This window comes from Siphateles boraxobius, unplaced genomic scaffold, assembly GCF_051911475.1.
Source record: "Siphateles boraxobius isolate OS27281-9 unplaced genomic scaffold, OSU_SipBor_1 65, whole genome shotgun sequence".
NCBI lineage: Eukaryota > Metazoa > Chordata > Actinopteri > Cypriniformes > Leuciscidae > Siphateles > Siphateles boraxobius.
Genome location: NW_027509192.1, coordinates 22403632 through 22429147, shown reverse-complemented (window position 1 = coordinate 22429147; position 25516 = coordinate 22403632). Strand labels below are relative to the sequence as shown.

Genomic DNA, 25516 nt, shown 5'->3' with positions numbered 1-25516 from the left:
TAGTTATAGCGCCCACAACCCAATGTGAGAGGCGTTGCTTCGATATGGGACTCCCTCTGTGCGGAGGGGCCCATGAAAAATATTGTTGCTATTTTTCTAATATGAAGCTTGTAACCTGTAGGTCCTGAAAAATGAATAGGCCTATTAATAAAATACATCAAGCCACATGCCTCCCTTTTTGAGATATTCTTATGAAAAATATAAATTTCTCTTCTTTGGAAGGACTTAGCCTACTTTTTTTATTTAACAGATAATTTCTCCAGTCTTTGAAAAAATCCTCTCACAAAAACCCACGAGGTCAAGATGAGTTGACTTATTTTTTTATACAGATGTGCGATTGTGTGGTCTGTTCCCGACCCTGTCAATCAAATGCTGAATCGGCGGAGCACGCCACCTGTCGAAACACTCAGAAGCTTCGTTTAGCCGTAGTCACGTGACATGGGTGTTTTGAATCACGCTTCGGATCAGTGTTTCGAAACATCTGCGCTTCGGGATTTCGCAAAGCTTCGGAACGACTGTTTCGCGTCAGCCAACCCTATAGGAAAGTGCCGCATTGTGAGCCTTTTAGCGTTCCATAGAATTGAGCGTCTGGCGCGTTACACGCGAATGGTGCATTTTGTGCATTCACGCGTTTGACGCGAATTCGCGTCTGCCGCCCGAGTTGAAAAATCTGAACTTCGGCGTCAATTCGCGCCACGTTAACCAATCAGGAGCCTAGCTGCCTGCTGTCACTCAGGAGGTAAAGTGACGTAAACTCCCGCTCGGAATCTTTCATTCCAAAATCACCAAAGTACAGCTCGCTGCATCCTGCGGTGGATATCCAACCCGGCCCACATCCAAGTGTGACGTCAGAAGCCACGCCCATCCAAGTGTGACGTCGGAAGCCACGCCCATCCAAGTGTGACGTCGGAAGCCTCGTCCATGTCCAAATACGGCACGTGACTCGATTTGTTGTACGCATGCGCAAAATGGCGCTGCTTCCTGTCGGATATATGTTTACGGTTGTTATCATAGTTATTGGTTTGTGACGCTACAGATTATTGGTGCAGTTAAATTGTGACGCTTTGGCAGGCTTGGAATGGTCTAAATCACAATCACTCCCTTAACAGCTGTATTAGACAATACGTTACCTCTCCATTGCTCACTGGTTTTGTAAGTTAATGACATGGTAGTACAAGTAAACAATGTACCTTAAAACACTATTTTTGGATTTATCTTTTATTTCCGTTACACAAATGGTAATCAATAATCATGGTTTTGCTATAATAAACATATAAGGGAGCATCTATACTTATACGAGTTTTTGTCACTTTCTTAATTATATGGGATCCAAACTGCACTTAGTTACCCCTTCTTAAAAATAAATTAAAAAAAAGTAAACTTTTTTTACATTTCTTTCTGTGGTTATAGAAATATTGCATTTTTACAACCAAATTAAGAATTCACTTATTAGTTAATGCCTGTTATAGCAAATGACTTTGAAATCAAATAATAGAACAACAGAATGGAATTTATGTAAACCTTAAATTAAAGAACCAATATGGTGAAACTCGAAAAATTAGAATACCGTGCAAAAGTTCATTTATTTCAGTAATTCAACTAAAAGCTGATACTAATATATAATATAGACTCATTACATGCAAAGTGAGATATTTCAAGCCTTTATGTGTTATAAATTTGAAGATTATGGCTGACAGCTATGTTGAATTACTGAAATAAATGAACTTTTGCACAATATTCTAATACATAAAAAACAGTTAATCTCTCACTTCCCCTTCTGTACAGGTTTTATGAGTTTAACATATCAAAATATCATCATAGTTCAAAATGGAATGGAATCAGCATATGCAGTCACTAAATGATATGGCCAGATATCAGAAGGCAAAACTCAAGAATGATTCAAGCATGAATTTATTTATATATACACATGTATTTATTTATATTATACGAAAGAACAAAATTATTTGTGCTAGAACAAAAGCACCAAAAAGATCCTCTTTTCCACCAGTTGCTGCAAGAATGGCTTCAACTCTGTGAGAGAGAGAGAGAGAGAGAGAGAGAGAGAGAGAGAGAGAATTTGTTTAACATGTTCAACTGAAATATACGTTTCTGATTTAACACTTATGACATGTTGGAGTTATAGAGAGAGAAAGTCAAATAGAATATTCATGTTACTCACGTCTAATTCCAAACTCCAAATGTGTAAATGTAAGAGCAACACCCACCAATTGAATGGTCTCCCTTCTTTCCTCAATTGTTTGTCAATTTGTCGGTTAAAATCGTCCACTTCACTGAAATAGTTATCAGAGAACAGTCACTGTTGTGTTAACAGAAATATCAGTAACGTAAGGGTGCACTGGGCATTGTGCAAAAATAATTAATAATCTACTCTGACCTGCAATGATAATCCGGACCAGAAAGGAAGACCTGCTCAGCCTCCTGTAAGGAGATATCCCAGAGGACAGCCAGGGCATTTATGATGGCCTATGAAAAACGTTAATATAAATATACAATAATATCACTACTGAACAGCAAGCCATTATATAGTAGTGCTAGCATGCAGTTTATACAGTACATTTTGTAAGCACAGGAGCAGGACACACAAACACATTATATGGTTCGGCATACCTCTGGAAAAAGAACATCACAGATGAACTGCACTTCATCTGTGACGCTCAATTGTGTTGGTATCCTATCCAGCAATCCTCTCAGATATGAGAACAAGATGTCCTGTTGTTCCTCACTGTCGAGGTAGACAGGCACCCGGGAAGAAGTTACCTTATGTAACCACTTAGATGGCTTCCCGTTGAGTACACCCTAGGGTCAAACCATGGTACAAAACCAAGTATTTAAGGAATTGATACAATTAAGATAAAGATACAATAATTTGCAGCATAGTTAAAAAAATATTTTAATGTTTTCCCTAATTAAAACATTGGCCCTTGGAGAATCTTTACTATGAGTTAGTCTTTAAAGATGAATAAACGTGAACATTGTTAAAGTACCACCAAATGCTCCTCAGATCCCTGTAACGTTACAATAAAGTCCACCAGTCTCTTTTCTTCAGCTGTGCGGGCATTGACAGCTTCAATGTGGGCTGGGACTTTCTCAGAGATAGCTTTCTGTCTTGGCACTCTGTAGACAGGCTGAAGAGTTCCTTGGACAAAGCTTCTGGCCTCATCAGTCCAGAAGGCAAACCGCTGACCATGCCTTTCAAACATTAAGAAGATTAATCTAAAGCACTGCATAGGCAAAAGCATACACAAATGTCTGATTGAGTGGAAGGTAGCTCCAGTCTGTTTGTACACCAAAATTAATGCAATACCTATAAACAATTGTGACCATGGTACCATATAGTTGCAGCTGCATACAGAGTGAGGAAACTATTGTAAACATTACCTATTTACCTTACCTGCATGAAGCTAAATGGATGATAGGCATTATTCATATCTAGTGAACATGGCGATTTTAATAAATAAGCCAAGGCACAAAATTAACAATAGACTGTAAATGAAAACATAACAAATGTAATAAAAAAACAGCACAAGGTATTAAAACCAGCAAAAGTTACAGAAATGAATATACATTGTTTAGTGGTGTCATACCCTTCTATTTTGAAGCGCTCCATCAGAAGGAGACACCACCACTTTCGAATGGAAGGCATGTCCATCTGAAAGATGTGTGACAGTGATTAGGAGAATCTTTAGTTCATAATGTATCCATTTTCTTCATGAAGAAGAGTGTGCACTCAGACAACATGTAAAGTGAGAAATTTCCTTTTACATTTTTTTTATATACTGATATATATATATATATATACTGAAATATAAAAGACAGAAAAAATTATTCACAATGTTGACAGAAACTTGTACAGACTTGCCAAATAAACTGGCCTTACCATAAGCATGAAAATCCCACATTCATTTCCACAGATCTGGTGTGGCAATCTCTAAAAGCAACAAAAAAGGTAACATACATGTCAAATAGATGAAAGCATTACCATCTCAGTTACATTATGACATCTATGATATGCAGAATATGGGATATAATAATATTTGTTTGGAGTAGCTAAATATGCATTTATTAATCACCGCAATATCATGCTCAGTCTTTTCAGTCCAGCTCCCAGGATCAATTTTTTGTGCAAGATTTCTACAGAAAAAAAATAAAAGGATAAGAACGTAGCCAAAATATATCAGTACAGGCTATAAGAACGTAGCCAAAATATATCAGTACAGGCTATAAGAACGTAGCCAAAATATATCAGTTCAGGCTATAAAAACGGAGCCGAAATATATCAGTTCAGGCTATAAGAACGTAGCCGAAATATATCAGTTCAGGCTATAAGAACGTAGCCGAAATATATCAGTTCAGGCTATAAGAACATAGCCGAAATATATCAGTTCAGGCTATAAGAACGTAGCCGAAATATATCAGTACAGGCTATAAGAACGTAGCCGAAATATATCAGTTCAGGCTATAAGAACGTAGCCGAAATATATCAGTTCAGGCTATAAGAACGTAGCCGAAATATATCAGTTCAGGCTATAAGAACGTAGCCGAAATATATCAGTTCAGGCTATAAGAACGTAGCCGAAATATATCAGTACAGGCTATAAGAACGTAGCCGAAATATATCAGTTCAGGCTATAAGAACGTAGCCGAAATATATCGGTTCAGGCTATACGTTAAGAACGTAGCCGAAATATATCAGTTCAGGCTATAAGAACGTAGCCGAAATATATCAGTTCAGGCTATAAGAACATAGCCGAAATATATCAGTTCAGGCTATAAGAACGTAGCCGAAATATATCAGTTCAGGCTATAAGAACGTAGCCGAAATATATCAGTTCAGGCTATAAGAACGTAGCCGAAATATATCAGTTCAGTCAGGCTATAAGAACGTAGCCGAAATATATCAGTTCAGGCTATAAGAACGTAGCCGAAATATATCAGTCCAGGCTATACGTTAAGAACGTAAGCCGAAATATATCAGTTCACAGTTCAGGCTATACGTTAAGAACGTAAGCCGAAATATATCAGTTCAGGCTATAAGAACGTAGCCGAAATATATCAGTTCAGGCTATAAGAACGTAGCCGAAATATATCAGTTCAGGCTATAAGAACGTAGCCGAAATATATCAGTTCAGGCTATAAGAACGTAGCCGAAATATATCAGTTCAGGCTATAAGAACGTAGCCGAAATTTATCAGTTCAGGCTATAAGGACGTAGCCGAAATATATCAGTTCAGGCTATAAGAACGTAGCCGAAATATATCAGTTCAGGCTATAAGAACGTAGCCGAAATATATCAGTTCAGGCTATACGTTAAGAACGTAGCCGAAATATATCAGTTCAGGCTATAAGAACGTAGCCGAAATATATCAGTTCAGGCTATAAGAACGTAGCCGAAATATATCAGTTCAGGCTATAAGAACGTAGCCGAAATATATCAGTTCAGGCTATAAGAACGTAGCCGAAATATATCAGTTCAGGCTATAAGAACGTAGCCGAAATATATCAGTTCAGGCTATAAGAACGTAGCCGAAATATATCAGTTCAGGCTATAAGAACGTAGCCGAAATTTATCAGTTCAGGCTATAAGAACGTAGCCGAAATATATCAGTACAGGCTATAAGAACGTAGCCGAAATATATCAGTTCAGGCTATAAGAACGTAGCCGAAATATATCAGTTCAGGCTATAAGAACGTAGCCGAAATATATCAGTTCAGGCTATAAGAACGTAGCCGAAATATATCAGTTCAGGCTATAAGAACGTAGCCAAAATATATCAGTTCAGGCTATAAGAACGTAGCCGAAATATATCAGTTCAGGCTATAAGAACGTAGTCGAAATTTATCAGTTCAGGCTATAAGAACGTAGCCGAAATATATCAGTACAGGCTATAAGAACGTAGCCGAAATATATCAGTTCAGGCTATAAGAACGTAGCCGAAATATATCAGTTCAGGCGATAAGAACGTAGCCGAAATATATCAGTTCAGGCTATAAGAAGGTAGCCGAAATATATCAGTTCAGGCTATGAGAACGTAGCCGAAATATATCAGTTCAGGCTATAAGAACGTAGCCGAAATATATCAGTTCAGGCTATGAGAACGTAGCCGAAATATATCAGTACAGGCTATAAGAACGTAGCCGAAATATATCAGTTCAGGCTATAAGAACGTAGCCGAAATATATCAGTACAGGCTATAAGAACGTAGCCGAAATATATCAGTTCAGGCTATAAGAACATAGCCGAAATATATCAGTTCAGGCTATAAGAACGTAGCCGAAATATATCAGTTCAGGCTATAAGAACGTAGCCGAAATATATCAGTTCAGGCTATAAGAACGTAGCCGAAATATATCAGTTCAGGCTATAAGAACGTAGCCGAAATATATCAGTTCAGGCTATAAGAACGTAGCCGAAATATATCAGTTCAGGCTATAAGAACGTAGCCGAAATATATCAGTACAGGCTATAAGAACATAGCCAAAGTATAAATTGCTATATGAACATGTCAAACAGTATGCCTCATTTGTGAACCTAAAAATGGCTCTGTAATCAGCATCACCAAATCCAGACTCATGCAATGTGAGTCTAAAAATGTGAGTCTAAAAAGAACATCTCTCTCATGAGTGGCTTCATGACCTATAATGTGGTATTTGGTAAAAGATACACAACATTGTAAAAGTCGTTAGAAAAAAAAAATGGATTTCACAATTTGAATTTACATGATTTAACAATAACCACTACATGTTGTACAATCTAGTATATTGGAACAGTACCAATCCCTTACACAGAGAACAAAGTGATCTGGCCCAATTGAATCGGTCCATGCCGGAAACACCACCAAGTCTTTCATGTCAACATCATTACATTAATCTAACATTAATCAAATGTCTTGTCATTATGCAGATCTAAATTTTTGGAACCACATACATATTGTTCTTTTTGCAATGCATACTTATTGGAAAGTTGACAACCACGTTATTTGGTGTATGCTTCCATGTAGGAACTACGTACATGTTCTCTATATATATGTCTTTTCCCTAAAGTAAAAAAATTAAGTAAATGTATTAATATATTATAAAGTAAAAAGTTTATAACTACTTTGAGAGTAGACAATAATATGAAAGAATATAGTAACTGATAAATTATGTTTAATTTAGGCTTTGGTCTTGTGTATATATAATACATATATAGAAGTTACATACGTGTTGCTGAGCTGCTTCATGGATCAATTTAAAGCAGGCATTCCCAATCTACAAACAAACAACCAAATAAAATATAAAAGACTATCATTAAACATTAAAAAACTAATACAAAACGGGGCTTTCCCCCTCCTATTTTGAACAAACTTCCCACCACTCACCTGGGAATCCATGTATCTTTGTAACCCTAGGCTCCAAAACTCTTCACGGGTGAGACATGTGGGCCCTTCTTTTATAATAATTTCTGCTCCAGGCCGTCTCGTGTCCAGAACATAGCTGAGCTGAAAATTACTATTATTAGTACAAGAGCAAAATACATGGCATTCTTTGTTAAAAGCTTCTAAAATTATTCAGTCAAGAGCATTTTTTTCTTTCTTAACATCAATTACAGAGTGGGTAACATGAACTATGTGGGGTGTAACCTGTACAGATCATAGATCAAATATCGGTTACACCCATAACTAACGGTCGGATAATAGCGTGAGACTTGCCAAACATATCACATTTTAATAATTAGCTTACCAATTTGTCCTGGATAGAATTCAATTCTTTTTCCCAGGGTTTACTCAGTCCTGAGAAGTCGAGGGACGCTGGACTGGGCGCCGAGGGGGACGATGGCTTGGGGACTGACTCTGCTGAAACTAAAACAGAAAATGACTATAAGTGCTCCTATAAACCCATAAAATAAGCATTGTCATACAGTAAAACAAAATGAAGAACTTGACAATAGAAGAGCAGAATAAGTCCCTCATTACTCACCAGTTGCTGCAGTATCAAAAGAGAAGGTTTGAGAATTCACAGCCATGGCTGCACCTAAAACACACATAAACAAACATCCTCACCTTAATAAAAACACACACATATATAAATATATAATATTCTCAATCATATCATTACCACTAAGACTTAAGAATGAGGGTGGAATACATACCCAGCACATACCCAGCACCATTGGAATTTAACACTATGTCCACTCCCATGCCCAGTCTCGTCTTCATGTTCTCTATGGTTCTGGAGTTTTTGTCGATGTTGTTGTGATGCAAGATGTTTCGCATCAGAAAGATGTGTGAGGAGGGAGTCATCATATTGAGAAAGTGGTTATTTTTTCTCATTCCAGAGAAGAGCTGTTCAGCACACTGGCTATTGAGCCAACCACACAACTCCGGGACCAGTTCCACCTTGCGCAAGGTATCCCTGGCGTCCTTAGAATTAGCCTCATGGAAACGATCATATAGGGCATAATGATCAGATGATCCTGTTATAGGGTGGCCAATTACATCTGGCACTGACTTTTCTGTGAGTAGCCACGGTAAGTTCACTTTGATCTTCCCAGAATTTGCAAGCTGAATGTTTTCCTCTGTAGGCTCTAGCAGCCTGCCCCCATGAGGATGGAAGGTTTCCGGTTTTCTAATGTTAGTGTGTGTTGCCAACCCTCTGGCAAAGTCATACAATAAAATATTTGGAAAATGTTTCATTGAAAACAAAAGGTCTGTGAAGTCCCGTGGGCTCTCAGCTCTGATGTTAAATTTTACCCCATAGACCACAGCACAAGGACAGGTGACCACAGCCCATCCACCTGTTGAAGGAAAACACAAATCACAGGCCCATTTGAAAGAACCGTAAACAAAGAACTGCTTGTAAAGTTTGAAAAGTTTTTTCTCTGTAATACAACATAACATACCAGATGCTCCCCAGATCTGTGAAAACACCTTGTCGTAACTGGCTCTGTTTTTCATTTCTTGCTGCAGTCGTCCAACCAAGTCCATTTGCGAGCCCTTGGGGTCGATGCCACACTCCCTACATAAGGAACGCACTGCCTCTATCTATAATGAACATTAGCATATTTTAATAATTAACACATAGTATGATTCAGTAATACACATATTAACTGACATAGCTCACAGTAAATGATTTAATGAGTCAAATACCTTGAGTTTTAGAAGCTCATCTGTTAGCCGGTCCTCTGTGAGGGTAAACTCAGATTCCTCCTTCACACTATAAGGAGAACGCACCTTCTGAAATTCTGTATTGAGAAGATGATTCCCGCTTCTTGTGTGAGGACCAATCCATGGAGCCCAGTTATGGTAGCTCGGACGAACCACAAAGGGGTTTGCCTTATTGTCTTTGAATAAGAAATTGTTAATAGAATATTTTATCATAATTCCATAGTAAAGAAAGCAAACACTAATATGTGATACCAGCTGTATCAGGGAATCATACTCACTTGGAACTAAGCCAAGGCTGATCATTTCCAGAGAAACACGCTCCCAGAAATCTTCAGCATTCACCTTTCCATCAAAATCCTCTGGTGGTTCCTCAATGCTGCTCACTAAAAAACAAGACTTTACGAAACACAAGTCTTACCCAAGTTGGACATGCAATGTACATGACATAACAAACGAGTAAAAAAAAAAAGAAAGAAATGTGTGGACTTACCAGGCATACTAAAAACACCCTTCTTATGAAGGTCCATTACAACGGACACTGGATGGTAATCATACGTTACGCATGCAAAAGTGTAGGTGTGGTCGGACAGTGCCTCAAAACTCAAGTAGGCATGCAGGATCCTTGTTTTTGAAGGAAAGGCTTTACCCGAGGTCCTCTCCAAGACCTCAATTGCACTTCCTACAGCCTGGTGAGTCTGCCAAATAGAGGTCATATTATGTAGACTTTACAATACATATTCATGACAAATTCTTTGTTGTTGTTGTTTTATAGGACAAATTCAATACAACATGGTTCTTTACCTGGAGACTGTTGCGCAGAAAATGGCACAAGTGTATCGACAGAAGTATGTGGTCGTCAAAATTATAGATACCATCACACCACTCCTGATATCGATATACCATGCCACATCTGTAGCACTGTTTCCTGTACATTGATATTCCTACCAAACACAAGTGCCAGTAAAGAGGTTACCAATTTTTTTTTGTCACAGCTTTAACGTACAACCCTAATACATTAAACACTAAAATGAGTGCATGGAGATGTTAATAAGCCTACCAGTGGAGAGGAAGACCCTGACAATCATGGTCATCAACACTTAACAGTACATGTAAACAGGAATTAAATGTTGAATTAATGATAAATTTAAAGACAACATAACAAACCTTCTATGACATTGGTCATCGTCAGGATTTTGGCTTTTGATGTGATGATCAATGGTTCACTTAAGGGAATTACCTCAGAACATTCTGTGCAAAAGGCTTCAGATGGTGTGAAGCTCAGAGGAAAATTACAGTTTAACACATCTGAAGGGATGACTGCAGGTAGTTTCTTTTTATCAAAGATGTACCTAACCATCCGAGACAGATTCTTGCCTTCGGGTGGGTACTGGGCTCCTTCCTCTGCCTCAAAACCTTCCACATTGGTGGGAAAATGTTGTGCAATACTATCCTTTTCCACACTTCTGGTTTTCCGGAAGAGTGCCCTGTCCACTTCAAATAGGTGCCACTTTGCAACATTTTTGTGAAGGCATGACTGCCTTGGTTTAGCACAAGGACAATGCCAAGAAATTGTTTTGGCATCATAGGTAACCATGACTCGACCAAGCCTGCTGTAGTAGGAAATGGTGGGCTCGAACACAGAAATGTATTTTTTATGGCTGGGCCCACAAACGGTCACTAGGCAGGAGAGAGGGACTCCTGCGTCAATTGCCTCCCTCTGGCGTGCCAAACATCTCTCCTTCTTGTCCTTTCCAAACCACCTATCATCAACCATGGTCTGTAAACCTTGCTCTGTCAGTAAGGAAATCTCCCTTCCGGCTGGTGGGCAGTATGCAAGTGATCGAAGGTGATGGCACTCATAGGAACGGATGTTTGATCTTTCTGCAAATTCTGTATTAATTCTGCAGATATCAAGTTCACATGTTGTTCTTTGTTCTGAGCCCCACGTCTTTCTGATGATGTGGATAGGAGTGTTGGGTGCTGAAAATGCTTTGGCTACTGCATAGACACCATTTCTATAATCCACACACTGTGATTTAAGGTGGTTCAGAGCGCTAATGTCCGTTTTTATTGGTGTCATGTCGTCTCAGAATGTGTAGCCTTACATTTCGTCTGTTAAGTAACAGTCCACAATGAGGACACATGACTGTGTTTGTCTTCTTTTGAATTTTTGGTGGGGGTGGTGCAAAGGAGCCAGGATCAGAGTTAAGGGAGTTAGAAACTAAAGAAATCACTCTCTTTCTATTTGTGGGGGTCAGAGGAAAGGGGGGTAGAGACTGGAGCCTTGGTAACTACAGTAGCTGGGGGACAGGGTGTCGGGCATGCAGCTACAGAGAAGGCTGGAGATAGGGTAGGTGCTGCAAGTACTTCTGTCTTAGAGCATTTGGAGACATGGCTTATGCATTGTTCCTTGCGTATTACTGTCTGGCTGCAGTACAGACAGTGAAAATGGGCTGTGGTCCTGCACAGTTTGTTGCATTTTGAGATGAAGTAACCTGCAAAATTATAGCAACTAAGTTATCAACAGTGCAGAAATAGATAAATAAACATAACAACATTGTCATCACTTCAGTGTAGGGCTATGTGATTTTTACGTTGACTAGTTAAACATTTAAAGAAAACGAAATCGAATCGGTCAATCATTCTGAAAAGTAAAAATCAAGATTTAATTTTTTTGCAATATTAGCCCTGCCCTACTTCAGTGGTTTCTACTTCAAGAAACTACAGCTCATCTGGTTTGTCTTCGTTTTGAGATGCAAGTACATAGTTTATACAAACATATTTGTGATTTAAAACCACAAAAATTTATCAATATCTAGAGAAATGCTCCCACCATACCTCCATGCTCCACTGCATGACTTATTTGGTTCTTAAGATGAATAGAAAATGAGAATTTCTCTTTAGTCATAAAACTGCAGCAGGGACATTCGAACCACCCATCCAGGCAGTATTGATCTGCATCAGGCTTGAACTGAAAATGTGTAGGATGCTGTAAAACATGACAATGGCAATAATTATGTGATCTTTCCATTAATCTAGAATAGATAGAAGGATACATAGATAATTTGCCACATACACAGAGTTATCAAGTAAGATGTAGTGAAATGATTCGGTTGCTCAACCAAGTTACTTTGCAAGGGTTGTAAGTGATAAGTGATCAGACCAAAACGTTTTAACCTAGCTATCGTAAAGTTGTTAATTCCATTTCAGACAAACCTTTGGCCCGACAGTTAACAGTACGCTAACTTGATTAGGATACAAACCAAAGTTTATTTTTACTTACCGACATGGCAAACAATCACTTGCTTTCAAAATTGTAGTACTCCTGTAAAGTAGTATAATATAGTTAGGAAAGACTGCTGATGTGATGGCTGGCTTGCCGTCACTGTATTTACTATGAATCAATAATAAAACTTATCCATATTACAACAGTTTATCATCACATTACATTATCTAAACATGTATAACTTCTTTGCATAGCAATGACTGAACAACTTCAAACTTTTTCAATAGGCAGTATTTACAACTGACAGAGTGACAATCAAATCTCATATTCTTTACAATCAGAATAAGATTTACAGGATGTAATGTCACACATAAGCAATGCAATAATATATTTTTCATATTTACCCTTAATCCAAATAACAGCATGAAATTGGTGATATAATAATGCAGTTAGTATATTATATTAGTAATAGTATACGAAACAAAATTCTCAGTTGAGAATCTAACGTAGTTACTGATACAAAATGCACTCAGCCAAATGTAACACACAACTCAGTTAAGAGACATCACAGGGGACTTCCGGTTATGGCGTGGAGATAGGCGGTAACGTTATCTTGCGTCGCTTCCAGTTTCATCTAATTTCATCAATAATTGCTCTTGCATTACTTATAGAAAGTATTTACTGATATTTCATATATTCCTAACAAAAATGGCACCTAAATTGTCGAAAAACAAGGGAGGGAAAACGTCTAAATCAGATCGGGATGAAGGGCTCTCCGGTTCCGAAGACCACGAGGAGGTGAAGATAGTGGGTGTCACACAAAGTTCGGAGGCCGAGTTTTCTGACGCAGAGACATCGAAGGAAAGTAAGCCCGCAAACTTGGATAATATTCTTCAAGCAATCATCTCATTAAAGTCCGAATTTTCTGCAAAATTCGAATCGGTGTTAACCATTTTGACGGACGTTAAGAATCAAATAGTTGACTGCTCCGCTAGACTGACAGAAGCTGAGGAGAGAATATCTCAGACGGAGGACACTGTTAACAAGCTGCAATCTACAGCTAAAATGTTGGAAGACAAAATAAAGTCGCTGTCTGCTAAAACAGAAGATCTGGAAAATCGCAGTCGGCGTTCCAACGTACGGCTGGTGGGGCTTCCGGAGAAAGCTGAAGGCAGAGACGCGTGTGGTTTTCTGGAAAATCGGCTTCCTGACGCACTGGGGATGGAACCTCTTCGCTTTCCGCTGATCATTGAACGAGCTCACAGAATCGCAAGTGTCAGATCAGACGACAAAGCACCGCCGAGGGCATTAATAATGAAGTTCCTCAATTACAAAGACAAAGTTCGGGTATTGAATGCGGCCAGAGAAAAAAAAGAAATTCTGTACAAAGGCAAGCGAGTGATGCTCTTTCCTGATTTCTCAGCCGAGGTCAGCAAGAAACGCCAGCGCTACAATGAGGTCAAGAAAAAGCTTAGAGTAAAAGGTTTGGATTACAGATTCTTCTTCCCCTCACGGCTACAGGTGTCTTTCAATGGAACTTCATATACTTTCGAGAACCCTGGAGAAGTTGAAGCCTTTTTGGACAATCCACCAGAGTAGACACATCCAATAGAAATAGGGTGAGTCACTGATGTAATGAAGTGGATTTAAAATATAATGCCAGAGACTTTAAACTTTGATAATGCCCACTTTATACACTTGTTTTGATCATTTTTATTATTAGGCTACTATTAGTCAATCATTCATTTATTTTATTTATTTATTTTTTTGCATGGGGTTGCGACTGAAAGACTATAATTAGTTGGACAAAGTATGTTCACCTGTGTGGGGAAATTTATATTTTGCACTCCCCCCTCCATTTTTACTTTTTTTTTTTTTTTTTTTTTTTTTTACTGGTATATTTTCGCATAAACTATCAGTGTAAATAGTTTGCTACATACTAAGAGCTTAAGTACGGAAGTGATGGCGTGAGTTGACATAAAGAGAACGGTTCCTCAAGGAGAGAGAGTCGGTGGACCCGTGTTGTTTCTAGTGAAGTTAAATTCAGGGAATAAGGGTGGTCGAAGAGACCTGGGAAATTTGTTTATTTAGTTGAATTTGTATTTTTTTTTTTATATATGTCTAATTGTTCAACTAGGGGCTGTTTTTCATTTTTGGTCTATAATTTCGCGAATATGTTCATTCTGGTGTATTTTGGAGACATTCAAGTGTTTAATAGAGAAAAAGGGTGCATTGCATATAATTAATAACAATGTCTAGAGAAGTAAAGCTTAAAATTACATCCTGGAACTGTAGGGGACTTAACAGTATAACAAAACTCAAGCAGGTTATGCTCCGACTCAAACAATTGCAGTGCAAGATTGTGTTCCTTCAAGAAACACATCTACGATCTGAAGATATAATAAGGGTTAGAAGGAGATGGCCCGGACAAGTTTTTTCTGCATCTTATAGTAGCCAAGCACGAGGGGTAATTATCTTGATTCACAAATCTATACCATTTCAGATGTCTGAGGTAAAATACGATACTATGGGGAGGTATGTCATTATAAAGGGAACCCTTTTGTCAGAAACACTGAACTTAATTAACGTATACGGTCCCAATACAGATAATGCTGCATTCTTTACTAACCTATTCTTAACTGTTTCCTCACTTCACGGTCACTATATAATGGGAGGTGACTTTAATTGCACCCTAGATCCGGGTAAAGATCGATCTTCTGGAGTCGATCAATCACACAATCAAACAAGAAAAGTGCTAAAATCTTTTTTAAATGACTTAAATTTAATTGATGTATGGAGAAACCAAAAGCCCACAGATATTCAATTCTCATGTTACTCTAGTACGCACAAGACTCACTCAAGAACTGACTATTTTCTCATATCAGCACCTCTCCTGTCAAAAATTCAGGACTGTTGGTATGATAGTATGGTACTATCAGATCATGCTTCCATATCTCTGATATACATGGATGCCAATTTAAGAAGTGACCCACCAAAATGGAGATTACATCCAAAGTGGCTAGGAAATTCAAAGTTTATTGAATATATGGAACAACAGATTGACCTATATTTCGATATGAATACTTCAGAAACATCAGCTAGTACTAGGTGGGAAGCATTTAAAGCCTTTATTAGAGGTCAGATAATTAGTTACACTAAAACACAATCAAAATTATGTAATCAAAAGTTAAATCTTCTGGATTCTAAGTTGAAAGACCTAGAAAAAAGACAATTTCAAAATCAAATTAATGATACTAAAATTGATCAAATTGGTCAGGAAATTTTATTTCTTAGAGCCCAGTATGAAGAGATGTCCGCCTCTAGAGTGGCAAGCAGTATGATGAAACTGAAACAAAGCTATTATGATCAAGGAGAAAAGCCAGGGAAACTTTTAGCATGGAGAATCAAACAGTTGCAGTCCGAAAGCGCTATTAATTCTATTCAAGAAGAGGGGGGAGACATTACGACGGATCCTGTCAAAATAAATAATGCGTTTAAAGATTTTTTTAGCTCTTTATACAGCTCAGAATACACAGAAGATAGGAAACAACAAGAAACTTTTTTAAATGAGGTTAAAATTCCTAAGATCTCTTATGAGGTAAAATACAATCTTGAAGCAGATTTATCAGAAGAAGAAATTTTAAGTGCTATTGAGAATCTGAGAGGTGGTCGAACTCCTGGACCAGACGGAATTCCTATAGATTTTTATAAGAAGTTTAAGAAGAAATTAGCCTCTCCTATCTTAAATATGATTAAAGAGTCATACCAACAAGGTGTACTCCCACCATCTTTAAGAGGTGCACGGATTATGCTCCTTCTTAAACCCAACAAATTAAAAACAAAGTGTGAATCATATCGTCCAATTTCTTTACTAAACTCTGATACAAAGATACTTAGTAAGATATTGGCAAAAAGACTAGAAAATGTCTTACCAAATATAGTGGACCGTGATCAGAATGGATTTGTGAAAGGCCGTCAGGGATTTCACAATGTACGGATGTTGTTTCATATTTTACATCATAAAAAGGGTTCTCCAGATACAGCAATTTTATCTTTAGACGCAGAGAAGGCCTTTGATAGGGTGGAGTGGCCTTTCCTCTGGGAGGTTCTACAAAGGTTTGGTTTTGGGGAAGTATTTTGCTCATGGATTAAGTTATTGTATACACACCCTACAGCAGAGGTCCTGACCAATGGAATAATTTCAAAGCCTTTCAAAGTAAATAGAGGCACCCGGCAGGGATGTCCTCTGTCACCACTTTTGTTTCTCTTGGTAATCGAACCACTTGCTATTGCAGTACGAGATGAAAGCAACATTAGTGGAATTAGGATTGGCTCAATAACACACTGCATATCCCTATATGCAGATGATGTTTTATTATTTCTTACAGAGCTCAGTCAATCTATTCCAGCTTTACTCAACCTCATAAAAAGGTTCGGGAAATTTTCTGGCTATAAGATAAATCAGTCTAAATCCTCTATTTTATTTCTTAATCAAGAGGAAAAGTCAAAATTATCATACTTAACTTCCAGTCTTAACGTTACAGATTCATTTACATACTTAGGACTCCAGATTGTGGCAGATATAGAAAAAATAACCTCATTGAACTACAATGCCCTAACAAATTCAATTACTAAGTCTGTAGATAGATGGTCAGGTTTACCAATCTCATTAATTGGTCGCATTAATATATTAAAGATGAATACACTACCCAAAATAATGTATTATTTCCAAAATATCCCTTTGCCCCCCACTACCTCATTTTTTACCATTCTACGAAGAATTTTTATCCAGTTCATTTGGAATAATAAACACCCAAGAGTCCGGACATCTTTGCTTTACCTATCATACGATAGGGGAGGATTGAAGCTCCCAAATATTCAATTCTACTATTGGGCATCCCAGTTAAGAGCGATAATGTTTCATTTTTCTGCAAGTGCTCCTCCTAAATGGCTAGAAATAGAACATTTATTTGTGAAATCGAAGATTCCTTTTAACTTGTATCTTTATTCAGCCAATATAAAAATATTACAGAAAAATCTTAGTGGAATATCTTTTAATCCAATAGTACTGAACATGATTAATGTCTGGGGGAAAGTACGAATTCATCTAAAGGAAAAAGAGTCTTTATCTGTGTTTAGCCCAATATGGGGAAATGATAATTTTACACCTGGTCGAAGGGATTTAGGCTTTCGACTCTGGGCTCAGAATGGTGTGAGGAAAGTTAAGGATCTATACAAAGAGGGCGTTCTAATGTCATTTACTGATATTACTGACAAGTTCAAAATCCCTAAAAAACATTATTATAAATATTTGCAAATTAGGAATTTTATACGTACTGCCCGGGGGCAAGGACTTGCTGAGCCAGAGCTAACTAATCTGGAGAAATGTGTATCTAAACCAAGCCTTGGTGGAGGACACATATCTTGTTTATACAACATGTTATTGTTAGGTTCTCAAGAGTCATCTACATCCAGACTTGCCATGTGGGAACAGGACCTTGGATTGAAGATAGATAAAGAAAAATGGGAGCAAACATGTGCAAAAGCCCAAATACAGACAATTAACAGCAGACTAAAACTGTTACAGTACAATTGGCTTATGCGTACCTATATAACTCCAGTGAAACTAAACAAAATTTATAGCAACATACCAGATACCTGTTTTAAATGTAACAGTGCAAAAGGCACATTAATTCATTGTATGTGGGAATGTGATAAAATAAAAGCTTTTTGGAAAGAAATTAATAATATGATATGGCATATAGTCTCAGTTAGATTGCCACTGGATCCGGGGCTTTTCATTATTGGTATTCATCCTGATAACTGGAAAATTAATAAGGACACTCAAGTATTGATTGACATGTGTATTCTACATGCCAAACGGCTCATCGCCATTTATTGGAAAAAGATAGAAAGGCCTACTATAACTCGATGGTTAAGAGAAATATCTTCATGCATTGCAGTGGAAAAGATAACATATATTCTTAAGGGTAAAGAAGACCAATTTAAGAGGATTTGGAGTCCCTTTTTATTATTTATTGAGCATGGGGATATGAACAATATAATAGAGGAGGAACAAAATGCTTGATTAGGTATTATATCCATTTTAAAATATATTTTAATTTGCACTAACCCTATTTTATTTTATTTCTCTTATCTGTGACTATTATTGATTGCAGTGTATTGTTTACTCTGACTTCCAAAGTACATACTTCATTATCCAATGTTGGTTTGTGCTATTGCACTTTTCATGTAATACGAGCCCCGGTGTTTGTTTGTTTTTTTGTTTTGTTTTTGTACATTATATGTGATGTTACAGACATGTGATGTACATTGTTGTGTAAGTGTTTAAGAAAAGGCAATAAAAAAAAAGAGACATCACAGGGGAGTTAAATGACCAAATATGTAAGTTGAAGATAATTCATAGCTCTAAAACAACATCATCAAACCTTATTGATTCGAATTACATCGATATTTTGACAATTTATTACATATCGCGGGCTTTCGGGCTAATTGCGGAGCAGGCATGCTAGTCAAGTGATCAGCCGCACCGCACTGACCTCATTACAAACTATTATTAAAGTGATAAGAGCTGCTTTCAACAGGTAACATCTCATTCTCATACAACTCATTCGTATTATGTTGAACAGTGTTTATATTAAAGCCGCAAGTGTGTTCCCTTTCGAGAGGTCTCTCCTATTGCGTAATGCTTACGCTATGGGAAAACTCCTTTCTCGAGAAATATTGAAGTCTTTATGTAAAACGCATTGCAGCTGCACAGCATACAGCAATGAGCGAGGCAGCTCGGTCATTGGCTGTGCTGCGGCAACTTGCACGAACCAATGACGGGGCGACTCTGAACCCGCTTCCAATGAGCGTGCTTCGCGTCCACGCGCGTCAGAGCCCGCCAAGATGGGCGTGGCCAAGGGCTATATATTGGGCGCCCCGTCGTCTGAGTTCTTTAGATTTAATCTCCTTCAGCAAAGAACCTTCTCTTCGCTGATCCTCCGGATTTGTTGGAGTCTTTTCGCCGCCGTCGACAAGCCTACAGCAGGACTGCTTCGAGGACGCCGGCGCCTTCAGCCGCCTTCGATCGCCCTTCTGCTAAGCCATCCGGCGCGCATCATCGCTATATCCTTTCAAAGCTTTCAGTGTTCGCCCCCGCGACACTTTTTCTAAAAGAGCAATTTTTCAAGGCGTCAAATGCCTTCCTGCGCTTCGTGTCGAGGCCCTCTTCAAGACGGGGATCGTCACATCATTTGCGCCCGCTGCCTGGGACCGGACCACGCAGAGGCTGCCGTTACTCGAGGCGGATGTCCCGAGTGTGACGCCCTGGGCCTCACCGAGCTGCGCGCTCGCTTCGCCGTTTTCACCGCAAAAGAGCCCACCTCTTCCGTGCTGCCATCTCCTCTGGTCGAGCCGCGAAAGAAAAAACGCCGCTCACAGAGGCTGCCGGAGCACGCGGTTTGCAGTGATGTCACGCCGGGCCAATCCCCGCGTGCTTCACCGCCACCCGAAGACTCCCCGCCGCCAGTCCAGTTCACACAGGCGGACCAGCACCCCTCCAGCGGAGCGATGGGGCTCGTCTCGTTTGGCGCGTCAGGGGATGACGAAGATAAGGATGACAGTTTTTCCTGTGATGCTGCATCCGACGACTGGCCGGGCTCGTCCTTCGACCCCGCACCTTCGACATTAGCGGGCACGAGCGCGGGCTCCAGCATGGACTCAGAGATCGTCCGCATTCTCTCCAAGGCCGTGGAAGACCTCGGGCTCGATTGGTCTTCCCCGGAAGAACCCGCCCGCAGCCGACTGGACGAGTGGTTCCTGCAGGGGCGCCGACAGGCCCCTCGACAAAGACCCTCCCCCTTCTTCCCGGAAGTTCACAACGAACTCACGAAGTCGTGGAAAGCCCCGCACTCCGCTCGCCTGAAGCCTTCTTTTTCTTTGTCGATCTCCTCCGTGGACGGCGCGAAAGAAAGAGGCTATGAGGGGACTCCACCCCTCGAGGAGGTTGTGGCCAATCATCTGTGTCCACCCTCCAACGCTGGATGGAAAGCTAAAGCTTCTCATCCCTCGAAGCCTTGCCGGTCCACTTCAGCTCTCGCCGGTCGCGCATACGCCGCCGCCGGCCAAGCTGCATCAGCGCTTCACTCTATGGCTGTCCTCCAGGTGTTTCAAGCCAAACTTCTCCGCAGTATGGACGAGTCTGGACCCGAGCCTGAGGCATTTAAGGACCTACGCAGCGCCACTGACATAGCGCTGCGAGCCACAAAAGCCACCGCCCAATCCATCGGCCGTGCTATGGCTAACCTGACTGTCCTTGAGCGCCATCTGTGGCTGACGCTAACAGATATGAAGGATGCAGATAAGGCGTCTTTCCTCGACGCGCCTATCTCCCAAGACGGCCTGTTTGGACCAGCGGTGAAGGAGTTCGCCGAGCGCTTCACCGAAGCCCGTAAGGACTCACAGGCTATGCGTCACTTCCTGCCCAAGCGATCTAGCTCATCGCAGAGCCGCCAACAGCCGCCTCAACAGCAGCGAGCTAAGACGGCGCCCCCCGTTTCTCAGCCCATACCTGAAACGGATTTTCGACGCCGCTCGCGCTCTGCCAACAGGAAGCAACCGCCCGAGCGACGGGGACCTCGGCCCAGGATTGTGCTGAACCCAGAGCCTCGTAAGTCCTCCTAGCTACAGGGAGGAAAAGGGAGAGCGCGTGTCTCGCAAGAGCCGGACCGTTCTCTCCAAAACGTCTGAAGCATTACCCAGTCCCCTTACAGGCGGCTGGAAATGTCTATACAGCAGCCAATGTGCCAGCCACACAGCTCGCCCACCTGCAAACAAACGCCGTTTTTACGGCGACACACAGAAATCACATAAAGAGCTATTTTCTGCCTGTGTCATTAAAGGGTCACGTGTCCACACCAAAGTGCGCATTCCCACATATCAAAACTGTCAACGCAGTGCCAAATGTTTTCCCAGCTCAGGCTGGACGCCCCATAAATGTAGATTGTGTGCCAACTGTTACGTATGCACCACTACACACAAGCACTGTTCCCACAGTTATAAACACTTCCCCAGTAAAAGCGGGAAGTTGTATAAGAGTAGCGCGTGTGCCCGCTGTTATGCACGCACCCCAACTCACAAACACTGTTTATATGGCCAAAAACCTCCCGCCACGAGCGGGAAGTTTTATGAAAGTGGCGCGCGTGCCTACCACAGTCTATGCACCCCCACCCATAAGCACTATACACACAGTGTTAAACATTTCCCCATCTCACTCTGTGAGCATTACAGCGAGCGTGCCTGTAATCTCACACGCACCCCTGCACTCGGCATTCAGCAGAGCTGCTCACCGCGCGTCCGCGCCGCTGAGAGCTGTAAGCTCGGTGTTAACACAGAACGATTCGCTGGCGGGAGCCATACGTCACTGCGACACGCCCCCGGCCAACATTCAGCCCATATCTGTGCGAGCGAAAGCTTGGGAAAATATCCCCGACATGCCGAAATGGGTTTTGAACATAATAAAACACGGTTACTCGCTTCAATTCGCTCGCAGACCGCCCCGCTTCACAGCGGTGGTAGAGACGAAAGTGAGAAAAGATGTTTCACATGTTCTACGCACCGAGATGCTCAAACTGATAGAGAAAGGCGCTATAGAAACAGTCCCCCCCTCTATGAGCGAGGCAGGTTTTTACAGCCGCTATTTTCTCGTCCCGAAAAAGGATGGCGGTCTCCGCCCCATTCTAGATCTCAGACATCTGAACAAAGCTTTAATGATTCGTTCGTTCAGAATGATAACTACCAAGCATATCCTTGCGCAAGTTCGCCCGAGGGATTGGTTTCTGTCAGTGGATCTGAAAGACGCTTACTTTCACATTCCAATAGCGCCTCATCACAGGCCATTTCTGAGATTCGCTTTCGAGGGACAGTCATACCAGTACACAGTACTACCATTCGGCCTGTCACTGGCACCCCGTACATTTACGAAATGTATGGATGCAGCACTTTCCCCCCTGAGACAGCGGGGAGTGCGAATACTAAATTATCTCGACGATTGGCTAATACTAGCACAATCAGAGAGCCAGTTAGTGACACACAGGTCTTGGATTATCAGTCATCTAGAGTGCCTAGGTCTAAAAATCAATTTTGCAAAGAGCATGCTATCCCCCAGCCAGAATATTTCTTTTCTGGGAATAGTGCTAGACTCAGTGCAGATGACGGCGCGCCTCTCATCAGAGCGCGCGCTCAGTATCCGGCACCTTGCAACATCGTTCAGAGCGGGCGTGCGCGCCCCCGTCAAGCGGTTTCAGAGGATGCTCGGTCTCATGGCCTCAGCATCAGCTGTACTCCAGCTAGGATTGTTGCACATGCGTCCTCTCCAACGCTGGCTCAAAAGCCGTGTCCCCACCCACGCGTGGCGCTCGGGCCACTTTTTAATCAGAGCAAATCACGGCTGCATAAAAGCCCTGACGCCCTGGAAAGCTGTCGACTGGTATCAGTCCGGCGTGAGTTTGGGTGTAAACACAAGGAGAAAAATGATCAAGACAGATGCCTCCAAAATAAGTTGGGGGGCCCTTTACGAGGGCAGGCCTGTCTCCGGCTTGTGGTCAAACCCGGAGAAGCGCCTACATATAAACTGTCTGGAATTGAAAGCGGTCGCTTTGGCTCTCAGAGCCCTGCTCCCGTACCTGAAGGACGAGCACGTCCTAGTCCGAACGGACAACATGACGGAAGTCTCGCATATAAATCGTCAGGGTGGACTCAGATCGAGCTCCCTGCACTCGATGGCCAGGGAGCTCCTCCTATGGTCCCAGCGCAACCTGCGCTCGCTGACAGCAGCGCATGTGCCAGGTGTTCTGAACCAGGGAGCGGACATGCTGTCCAGAGACAAAGTTCTCCCAGGAGAATGGTCTCTCCACCCCCTGACGATTCAGTGGTTATGGCAAACCTTTGGCAGAGCAGAGGTCGACCTCTTTGCCTTCAAGGAAAATACGCACTGCCCTCTCTTCTTTTCAAAGAGCACGGACGCGCTCGCCCAAGTCTGGCCGAGCCGCCCGCTGTATGCCTTCCCTCCGGTTGCGATGCTACCTCAGGTCATCAGTCGGATCAGGGAGGAGAAATGTGCAGTGCTCCTGGTAGCCCCACTCTGGAAAAACCAGACGTGGTTTCCAGAACTGATGCAGATGATACAATCTGCCCCACGGCCGATTCCACTGAGGCTAGATCTCCTCAGGCAGGCCAACGGGACGATCCTCCATCCCCGCCCCGATCTGTGGGCCCTCCATGCGTGGCCCCTCAACGGATTCCCGGGAACCTCCCCAGTGGAGTGTTGAGAACCATCACTGAGGCGCGAGCGCCCTCTACGAGGCGCTTATATGCCCAGAAATGGAAGGTGTTCAGTGACTGGTGCAAGTCCAGGAACCTGAATCCTGAGACATGCGAAGTACCGAGTGTGCTCGTTTTCTTACAAGAGCTGTTGGAGGCAGGCCGCACCCCCTCCACGCTCAAAGTATATGTGGCTGCCATAGCGGCATCACATGAACCGGTCGAAGGACGCAAACTGGGGAAAAACTACTTAGTTGTTCGTTTCCTGAGGGGCGCCAGGAGGATAAATCCCCCACGCCCCCCCTCTGTGCCGATTTGAGACCTGGCCACGGTCCTGGACGCACTTAAGCGTGCCCCGTTCGAACCCCTCCGAACTGTGCACCTTAAACAGCTCTCGCTCAAAACTGCTCTCTTGCTGGCTCTCGCCTCGGTCAAGAGAGTGGGCGACCTGCACGCGCTGTCATCAAGCGCTACCTGCCTGGAGTTTGGACCTAACGACAACAGGGTTGTCCTCAGGCCAAGACACGGGTATATTCCTAAAGCGCTCTCTACTCCTTTCAGAGCACAGGTGATATTTTTGGCCGCGCTATCGTCCCCAGCAGACGAAAGTGACGCTAATTTACTCTGCCCGGTCAGGGCACTCAGAGTATATTTGGAACGTTCTGCCCTGTTCAGACAGACAGAGCAGTTGTTCGTATGCTTTGGCGGCCGCACTAAGGGTCTGGCTGTGTCAAAGCAAAGAATATCGCGCTGGATAGTTGATGCTATAGCGCTGGCTTATGAAGCCAAGGGCCTTCAGTGCCCCTTGGGCATCAGAGCTCACTCTACGAGAGGCATGGCCTCCTCGTGGGCGTGGTCGAGTGGGATACCCATTCAAGATATTTGTGCGGCTGCAGGCTGGGCCTCACCGTCCACATTTATCAGGTTTTATAACCTACAGGTCCCCTCATTGCACTCTAACATACTGTCGGTCTAACTATGCATAGGCTGGGGTGTGTACATGCTGAGCATTGTCTCCTCCCTCATAGAATCACATCTTTGCATCTGATGTGGAGGATTTTTCATACATGACAGTGCATAAAAATGTGCTTGTGTGTGTCTTTGGACGCCCTTTGGGCCGTTCCACGTTGTCCCTTTATAAAGCCCGCCTTCGGCTGGCTCGTTGGATAATTACTTCGCTCAAAAGCTCAGGCACCGGCCTCCGGCTTAATAGAAGCGAAGTCAGCACGCACGGCGTTTTACATGGCGTTCCCATAGCGTAAGCATTACGCAATAGGAGAGACCTCTCGAAAGGGAACGACTCGGTTACTAACGTAACCTCGGTTCCCTGAGAGGAGGGAACGAGTATTGCGTAATCTGCCGTGATTGTGCTTGGTCAATTTGCTTCAGTCGATTGAACCTAAAGAACTCAGACGACGGGGCGCCCAATATATAGCCCTTGGCCACGCCCATCTTGGCGGGCTCTGACGCGCGTGGACGCGAAGCACGCTCATTGGAAGCGGGTTCAGAGTCGCCCCGTCATTGGTTCGTGCAAGTTGCCGCAGCACAGCCAATGACCGAGCTGCCTCGCTCATTGCTGTATGCTGTGCAGCTGCAATGCGTTTTACATAAAGACTTCAATATTTCTCGAGAAAAGGAGTTTTCCCATAGCGTAAGCATTACGCAATACTCGTTCCCTCCTCTCAGGGAACCGAGGTTACGTTAGTAACCGAGTCGTTTTGTGCATTTTGTTTCGCAGTTACCTTCGTCTTCTAGTCTTCTCTTATCGATGCTTCTTCCTGTTTTTAAATGTTACGGTTAA

At 42.0% G+C, this 25516-nt stretch overlaps 1 protein-coding gene across 3 annotated transcripts; it reads right to left on the bottom strand.

Moving 5' to 3' along the window:
• Window positions 1–1995: 1995 nt before the first annotated feature.
• On the bottom strand, window positions 1996–25516 carry LOC143721228 (PWWP domain-containing DNA repair factor 3A-like). 3 transcript variants are annotated; one of them, XM_077211510.1, is made up of 6 exons: window positions 3606–3666; window positions 3006–3210; window positions 2629–2817; window positions 2396–2484; window positions 2226–2291; window positions 1998–2029 (listed from the first exon to the last, which is right to left on the bottom strand). In XM_077211510.1, exons 1-6 carry the CDS (start codon window positions 3662–3664, stop codon window positions 2026–2028), a joined length of 612 nt encoding a protein of 203 aa, XP_077067625.1. In that variant the 5' UTR covers window positions 3665–3666; the 3' UTR covers window positions 1998–2025. The 3 variants fall into 3 exon arrangements, 2 of the variants coding, with proteins under 2 accessions (XP_077067624.1, XP_077067625.1); XM_077211509.1 differs by lacking the exon at window positions 3606–3666 and having other exon boundaries at window positions 1996–2031; window positions 3006–3398; XR_013196695.1 differs by lacking the exons at window positions 2629–2817; window positions 3006–3210; window positions 3606–3666 and adding an exon at window positions 25458–25516 and having other exon boundaries at window positions 1996–2031.

What these genes read in the sequence shown, in the direction of transcription:
- LOC143721228 (XM_077211509.1), bottom strand. Translation starts at nt 3,353, where the DNA reads ATGGTACCATGGTCACAATTGTTTATAGGTATTGCATTAATTTTGGTG. An exon ending in GATCTGAGGAGCATTTGGTG is followed by an intron (nt 2,818 to 3,005) that starts GTACTTTAACAA and finishes GTTTGACCCTAG; the next exon opens with GGTGTACTCAACGGGAAGCC. An exon ending in GGTCCGGATTATCATTGCAG is followed by an intron (nt 2,292 to 2,395) that starts GTCAGAGTAGAT and finishes TAACTATTTCAG; the next exon opens with TGAAGTGGACGATTTTAACC.